Source organism: Stomoxys calcitrans, unplaced genomic scaffold (assembly GCF_963082655.1).
Source record: "Stomoxys calcitrans unplaced genomic scaffold, idStoCalc2.1 SCAFFOLD_269, whole genome shotgun sequence".
NCBI classification, from domain to species: Eukaryota; Metazoa; Arthropoda; class Insecta; order Diptera; family Muscidae; genus Stomoxys; species Stomoxys calcitrans.
In genome coordinates, this window is record NW_026739169.1 from 13771 (window position 1) to 22656 (window position 8886).

An 8886-nucleotide genomic window follows, 5' to 3' on the forward strand; every position below is an offset into this window, starting at 1 on the left:
AAGAAAAAGTACAACTCGAACTCCCATACTTATTTTCCCCAGTTAGAAATCCAATTACATAGTCTTTATTCAAGACTCTCTTAGAAATATATTTCTCTGGCTTGGGTTCTCTTTTTTCAACATTGCAAAAAAAAAAAAAAAAGCACTATACTCCTCAGTCTCTGCTGCCGTGATCACGCCGACGTAAACGTGATAATTACTGCAACAGCCAGCAGCGCATTACAATACCACAACCAGCAGTGCATCACAACTTGACTCTCTTTTTTCAAGTATTAGGCGCGGCCATCGTTGCAGACATCCCATCTCCATCTCTCTGCATTGATTTTATTTTTTTTATATATATGAGCTCTTCTACTGAGAGGTTAGTTAAACGCCGGTTGACTGCTTGCCTGTCATTCTTATCGATGTGTGACTTGAAAAAATTTGTCAAAAACTGTACGAATGATTTTTTAAAGAATGCATGCATAGTGATAGTTGAAGAAAAAAAGAAGGCAAATTTATTTTAAGTGCGTTTATTAAGAAACCTCGAGTTGTTGTATAAAATAGAAGAATTTAAAAGAAATAAATAGTTATTGTGCAGAGTGAAAAAAAAAAAAAAAAAGTTTTTTAGAGAATTTTATGAAAGTTTGAAGGAAAAGGAATATTTTTCACAATTTGAATTGAGGAAAATAACGAAAGAGCACAGAGTAAAAAAAATTAGTGCACTAATTTGGAAGAATTAAAGAAAATTTACAATTGAAATTGTCTCCATGTGGATTATAATAGTCAAGCTGGCTGCAGAGTCTTTTTTCCATAACGGATCACGGCACATGGTTTATGACTAGACGAGAAGAGTGAGGAAGATTCGACCGGTTACCGAGGGGAAAAATATGGTGAGTGTATTTGTACATATGACATATATGAGGGTCGTTTAGAAAGTTAACCCCATTAAAGTTGCTAGGAGCAAAATCATTTACTAATACTGCCTTCGTGGGAGAAGTGAACAAACCTGTATATATTCTGTCATATACTATGCATATTGGAAAGGAAATTGACTAATCGGTCTACGCATACCACTGGGTTATGGCACTGTGTTAAACTTTGGTCTTATTGAATATTTCCATCCCATCTGTAAAACAAAATACATAAAATTTTGAAGTTGTTGCAAAACCTACCAAAAACTGGTTCAAATTTGCTCACAATTTATTGATTCAAGCTTATATTCGTTAAAAAAAAAAAAAAGTCAGAATTTTGAAAATTGAAAAAAAAGCAAAAAAAGAATTTTTTTTTCTCTTTCTACTATTTTCTTTCTCATTCTTACTATATGCATCTAAATTTTGATAATTTCTTTCGGCATACCCAAAAAAAATAAAATTATTTTAAAGTCATATTAAAAAGCAAAAAACGCGAAAGTCCAACAGCCAAATCAAAAACCGCTACAGTGACTTTAAATTGCATGGTACGTGTGGGTGCGAACAACCAATAGCAGCCAAGAACACAAAATTTGCCAAGGAAAGCTGAGTTCATTGACCCACAGAAGAAGAGAGAGGGAAAGTTGCCGACAGTGTCTAGTTGAGGCTATTACAACTGGTCAAAGATTGAATGGATCATAGAGCATGCAATAGAAAGGGATTTCAAGATATTATTTGGGGATTTAATTGATGCCTTTGTTACCAAAAGGAAAACCACTGATAATACCCAGAACGCAAAAGTCGAATATTTTAAATATTCCCTTATTTTGAAACTTATATGATCGCTGGGATTTGAAAACGCTTTCTTAATACATTTATTTGAAAGTCGCCATAATGCAAAAAAAAAAAAAAAAAAACAACAATAAAAGCTTAGTATTTAATTGGCCATCTTACGAAAATTGCTTATGGAAATTCTTATTGGTTGACATATAAAACCTTCACAGGAAAGAAATTATATAATTTATCATTTGCATTGTCTGAAGTTTAACTTGTTTTTTGGTGGATTAAGGACTTAGCGAGAAACCGAGTATATCCTATCAGATTTCATAGGTTTGTGAACCCTAAGGAAACAATTTTACGACGTTTTACATACTAAAAGCTGCGCTGGAATAAGGATTGATTCCAAGAACTTGGTTCGTTTGGTTTATCACCTTTATTTCTCACGTTTTATTTTCACGATATATATATTCAGCAAAGTGTCCCTACAATCGTGATACAAAATTATTTTCAGTTTAATTTTTTCTGCTTTATGGTCAGCGTATTTTGGCCAAGTTTCGCCACTAACTTGGTTACCATTCTGATATCTATTTTGTCTGAATTACTTTAACATGCAAACTGCCAGATTATTTCCAAGGATTTGAAGATAATTAGGATTTCACTTTGTGATTTTTGGAATTTTTTGATTTGGAATTTGAAGATTTCACCTTATAAACTGATTTGACTGTTTCCTACCTGATTTCTATTGTTTTGAGATTTTTTTTAATAAAATGGCTTCGCAAAAGTTTATTTTCTTTTCTGACCAAGTGGTCACTTTCTGCGCGAATTTTTCTGACATACCACTTGAGGATCATACGGCCTCCGGTCTACAAGTGGAATTGGACGATTTGGAACGCCGTTGGCGTCAGCTTGTTGGCATATATGAGGCTGAGATGACATCTCAGGACCCGGCTTACACTGAATCTATACGCACGTCCGTACATTCGAAGTTTTCAGAGTCTTGCAAGGTTTACAAAAGCTGCAAGGCGTCAATATTGGACCTAGTTCAGATTGAAAGACAGAAGCTGGAAAGTGCCACACAGCAGAAAAGACCTGAAGCAAAAGTCGTAGATGAAAGTGGTTACGCCTTGAAAGTTCCTCCTTGTGATACGGAGTGCTTTAGCGGTGGCTATGACAAATGGCCTAGTTTTAGGGATATGTTTACGGCCATTTATACTAAACATCCCAAGCTATCGGCAGCACAGAAACTGTTCCATCTCAGGGCCAAGACTCGCGGTGAGGCCAATCAAATTGTAAAACAATTTGCGCTCACCGATAACAATTTCGACTTAGCATGGGAGTCCTTACGGCAACGGTATGAAAACCATCGTATTCTTGTCAATCATCAACTGAGGAAAATTTTCGAAATCGATAATGTGACTTCGGAAAGGGGAAAAGCTCTCAGGAATCTACAATACACTGTAAATAACTGCCTTGCGGTCTTAAAAACTTATAATATTTCGGTAATGTCATGGGATCCCTTCCTAGTGTATTGGGTTTCTTCGAAACTGCCGGAAGAAACTTTAACAGCATGGGAAAATTCGATTCATGACCACAAGAGGATGCCAACCTGGTGCCAGTTAGACGATTTTATATCGAAACGGTGGAACATGTTGGAATCGATTTCCGACATGAGGAAACCTTCCAGTACTTCATCGACTGCCATTTCAACAAGACCTCCCCTCTGAAATGATTCTCGGGTCTTCGAGACGCGCCGCAATGGGACAATTCCTTAGAATGGAGAAAACTTTAGCAAATTCTCATGCGCTATCATCCGAATATTCTAAGGTTCTATTCGAATATTTGACTCTAGAACATATGGAGCTGGCCCCACCAGTTGAAATACATGAGAATTCTCGATATTCCTCCTTTTACTTACCACATCATGCTGTAATAAGACCTGAGAGCGCATCCACCAAAGTAAGGGTGGTTTTTAACGCTTCCAAGAAATCTTCCACCGGCGTTTCTCTAAATGACATTTTGTGTACCGGCCCGACTCTTCAAAATGACTTAATGAATGTAATACTACGCTGGCGATTCTACAAATATGTTTTCAATGGCGACATCGAAAAGATGTATCGCCAAATTTACATTCATGAAGATGACAGGCCATTCCAAAAAATACTGTTTCGGAAATCGTCCTCTGAGGAAATTCAGGACTTTTATCTGAAAACTGTTACATTTGGTGTAAACTGCGCACCTTATTTAGCAATACGAACGTTATTGCAACTGAGTGAAGAGGGGAAGGCTACGCATCCAAAAGCTGCAGACATTCTTCAGCATCAAATTTATGTAGACGATATATTGTCTGGCGGGCACACAGTAACAGAAGCGCGAACCTACATTTTGGAGCTGATAGATTTGTTAAGTTCTGCTGGATTCCCATTAAAGAAAATGACTGCAAATCACCCTTCGATACTCCAACATTTACCCCCCGAGGATCTTCTAACCGAAGACTTTTTAAAATTTGAGGAGACCAGCGAAACAAAAACGTTAGGCATACGATGGAATGCCATGACTGATCAATTTTTCTATAAGATAACGAATATATCTGTTCCTTCGTCCCCAATAACCAAGAGGAAAATCTTGTCAATTGTTGCAAAGCTTTTCGATCCAGCAGGCTGGCTGTCTCCAATCATTGTATTGGCTAAAATTCTAATGCAGCAACTTTGGATAGATGGGACCGAATGGGATGAGGAGGTCAAACCGCATTCTTTAGAAAAATGGGATATATTCATATCTAATCTCCCCGAGATAGAAAACTTGAAAATCCCTCGTTGGATACGTTACTCTCCTGAGGGCAAGATTCAAATGCACGGATTTTGTGATGCCTCAGAAAAGGCGTACTGTGCCTGCATTTACGTTATAACAACGTCTGCTACTAATGTTACAACTTCATTCTTATTAGCGTCTAAAAGCAAGGTAGCCCCATTGAAGACAATCAGTTTGCCAAAGTTAGAGCTTTGCGGGGCAAGATTATTATCCAAATTGACAAAATCTGTTTGTCAAAATCTAAGCTCAACTGTATCTGAAATATATCTGTGGTCTGATTCCACAATTACCTTGGCTTGGTTACAAAAGCCTCCGTTTCATTGGAAAACATTTGTAGCCAACAAGGTTTCTGAAATCTTGGACAACGTTGGTAACGTCAGCTGGAGACATGTTCCAACTAATGAAAATCCGGCCGACATAGGCACTCGTGGATGTACCGCAACCAAACTTAATGAAAATCCTTTGTGGTGGCATGGCCCACCTTGGCTAGTAAAATCGACGGAATATTGGCCAAAACAAACCACGTACAAAGAACCAACACTGGAAAGGAAAATTGTGGTGTGTCAAACACAAGTTCATGCACAAGAGGTACTAGAACGGTTTTCATCTTTGGATCGAGCACTACGAGTCATTTGTTTTATGTTTCGATTTATTCGAAAATGTCAGAAACGATATGATGGCCATATCCAAGCTAATTTTATTACATCTCAGGAAATTCATTTTGCGAAATACAGACTGATCCAACTCGCCCAGATGTCACACTTTCCTGCAGAATATCAGGCCGTAGAATCTCGCCAAGCCATAAATTCTAAAAGCAGGCTTTTGACACTGAACCCGTTTTTAGATGAAGGTGGACTGTTGCGTGTCAACGGCCGCCTAGCGAATTCGGACCTGAGTTACAATGAGCGCTTTCCCATAATACTGCCTGAAAATTCGAAATTTTGTAAACTATTTATCGATTTTACGCACAAAATCCTATTACATGCTGAACACCAAACCATGCTGCGTAACATTCGGCAAGAGTTTTATGTTATTCGCTTGAAAAGTGCAATACGACACTGCGTTCGAAACTGTAAGATATGCACTGTGTACAAGCACAAGGTTAGAAACCAAATAATGTCTGCCCTACCCGCTGAAAGGTGTACTTTCTCTTTACCTTTTACTCACACGGGAATCGATTTTGCTGGACCATTCGAATTAAAGACGTCCAAAATTCGAAACGCCAAACTACAAAAGGGTTATGCTGCAATTTTTGTTTGCTTATCGACGCGTGCTGTTCACTTAGAGGCCTGTTCGGATTTATCGACTGAAGCTTTCCTCTCCACTTTTAATCGCTTTGTAGGAAGAAGGGGTTTTCCTAAAAAGGTTTTTTCCGACAACGGAACTAACTTCATAGGTGCAAATAGAACCCTTGTGAGGGAGTTCAAGGAATTTCTGAAAGCTTCTGAAAAATCTGTTATTGAGAAATATGGTATGCATGGGTTTTCTTGGCACTTCATACCGCCCCACGCTCCACATATGGGAGGCTTGTGGGAGGCGGCTGTGAAGAGTATGAAAACACATTTTCGAAAGGTTGCCTCGAACATGAAGTTCACATTTGAGGAGTTTTCCACCCTTTTAGTGCGAATTGAGAGTGTACTGAACTCGCGACCACTGTCTCCTATCAGCGAAGACCCCACTGATCTTATTCCACTGACTCCTGGCCACTTAATTAGAGGGGCCGCTTTGATGGCCATACCTGAGGAATACTCAGATAATTTATCGTTGATGAATCGTTGGCAAAGACTGAAAACTTTGCAAATACTGTTTGCTAAGAGGTGGAAAAATGAATATGTATCAGAATTACAAAGAAGATACAAATGGAAGACTACTCAGCTTAATTTGGAAAAAGACGATTTTGTTGTCGTCAAAGATGACAATCTTCCCCCCACGGAGTGGTGTCTGGGAAGAGTATTAAAAGTTTTCACTGGAAAAGACTCCAAGGTTCGTGTTGCGGAAATACGCACACAGAATGGAACACTTATTCGTCCTTTAGTTAAACTATGCATTCTACCCAAAGCCTAGTCGTTAGCCTTAGTAAAACACGTTCACACACTCAATAAAACTTACATTCTAGCACATCATCTAGCGCACCAAAATGTCGCATTTGTAAAAATCGACATTACCTTAAAAATTGCCCAGAGTTCCAGCGCATGTTCGTGGCCAAAAGACGAGACGTAATAAGAGAAAAGGGCTTCTGTTACAACTGCCTTGGCACAGCTCACACCCGGAACTGGTGCCCATCCAGAAGCAAATGCATGGTGTGCCAGCTTAACCACCATACCATGGTTCACGTGGATAAATCACCCAACCCTAAGGCGGCAAGTCAACCCAGGGAATCATCCAACACTCACGAGTACCACCGAAGCCGAACTAGCTCCCATAAACCATCATCATCACGGACCAAAAAACAATCGAACAATAGGCAACGAAGTTCACCACAAAACAAGAGAACCAGCAACCATAAGCCGCACTTTAAAGAACGGTTGAGCCGACGTTCTAGAGTTCATGTGTTTTTGCCTACGGCTCTAGCTCGTGTTCGAACCTCTGAAGGCCCGGCAAAGGCCAGATTACTACTGAGTTCAGGCGAAGTTCAGACGGTGATACTCCAGGCCCTGGTAGACAGATTGAATCTTCAAACGATAAAAAGGGACAGTAAGACTTACTGTACCCTAAATTTAGAATCTTACCATGATCCGATGGTAAAAATTCAAGTAACCGGCCTTGTTCACTCCCGTTTCCATACAACTCTTCCAACAACTACAACGGCAGCAAAACTTCGTACAATTTATGACACCCTGCATGACTTAGCCGATCCACACTTCTGCAATCCATCAAATGTCGAAATTCTGCTGGCCAACGATAATTTACCAAAAATATTAAGAGCTGGAATGATTCAAACGTCCTCAAATATGCCGATAGCTCAAAGCACCATCTTTGGGTGGATCATCTCTGGAGCTTGCCATTATTAAATTGCATTCCTGCAAGGCGGGCGGCATGTTGAACCCAGTTCAACAACAATCTTTGCCGTTCTCCAAAATCTGCCCCATTTTAGTCATAAGAACATGAATTAAATGAAATTATTAAAATATGAACTTTTTCATGACCCTTAACATAAATACCAATATATGAATTAATATTTGCAATATGGCAACCCTAGCCATGTTAACTATTGTACTAAATTTAAACACACATAGCTGTCTTCTTCTAACTTTAAATTATATTGCTGAAATACATTTTTTAATGTTAACCGATACATTTTATATGATGCCTTGGTTACCTTTGCCACTGCCATTTTTTACTTGTGCAGCAGCAACGATAGAAAGCGGTAAGGGTCATCAGGCTAATAAAACTGTTCATCACTTGGAAACTGAAACTGTGCCTATTTTCTTCATTTTTATTTGGGTTCCTTACACTTCCGGGAGATTTAATTCCATCCAACTACAGTCCACTAGAAGGGTCTACCGGAGCTGTACACTTAGTTTAGGAGATATGGCCATTTTAAGTTTTCGAACCAAAAATTTTGAATTTTTCGAAGTGATCACGAATTAACCTTAGTTTTGCTGTAGGACGCTTAGTTTAGGAGATATGGCCATTTTAAGTTTTCGAACCAAAAATTTTGAGTTTTCGAAGTGATCACGATTTAACCTTAGTTTTGCTGTAGGACGCTTAGTTTAGGAGATATGGCCATTTTAAGTTGTCGAACCATAAATTTTGAATTTTTCGAAGTGATCACGAATTAACCCTAGTTTTGCTATAGGACGCTTAGTTTAGGAGATATGGCCATTTTAAGTTTTCGAACCAAAAATTTCGAATTTTTCGAAGGGATCACGATTTCACCTTAGTTTTGCTGTAGGACGCTTAGTTTAGGAGATATGGCCATTTTAAGTTTTGGAACCAAAAATTTCGAATTTTTCGAAGTGATCACGAATTCACCTTAGTTTTGCTGTAGGACGCTTATTTTAGGAAATATGTTTTCGAACCAAAAATTTTGAATTTTTCGAAGTGATCACGAATTAACCTTAGTTTTGCTGTAGGACGCTTAGTTTAGGAGATATGGCCATTTTAAGTTTTCGAACCAAAAATGTCGAATTTTTCGAAGGGATCACGATTTAACCTTAGTTTTGCTGTAGGACGCCTAGTTTACGAGATATGCCCATTTTAAGTTTTCGAACGAAAAATTTTGAATTTTTCGAGGTGATCACGAATTAACCTTAGTTTTGCTGTAGGACGCTTAGTTTAGGAGATATGGCCATTTTAAGTTTTCAAACCAAAAATTTCGAATTTTTCGAAGGGATCACGATTTAACCTTAGTTTTGCTGTAGGAGGCTTAGTTTAGGAGATATGGCCATTTTAAGTTTTCGAACCA

At 38.5% G+C, this 8886-nt stretch overlaps 2 protein-coding genes across 2 annotated transcripts; both read left to right on the forward strand.

Annotated features, from left to right (window-relative positions):
- The first annotated feature begins 718 nt into the window (after window positions 1-718).
- On the forward strand, window positions 719-7767 carry LOC131998398 (uncharacterized). Its single transcript, XM_059370685.1, has 2 exons — window positions 719-872; window positions 6595-7767. The coding sequence occupies exon 2, from the start codon at window positions 6671-6673 to the stop codon at window positions 7487-7489; it is 819 nt and encodes a 272-aa protein (XP_059226668.1). The 5' UTR covers window positions 719-872; window positions 6595-6670; the 3' UTR covers window positions 7490-7767.
- On the forward strand, window positions 3426-6542 carry LOC131998397 (uncharacterized). Its single transcript, XM_059370684.1, has one exon. The coding sequence runs from the start codon at window positions 3426-3428 to the stop codon at window positions 6540-6542; it is 3117 nt and encodes a 1038-aa protein (XP_059226667.1).
- Window positions 7768-8886: the final 1119 nt, after the last annotated feature.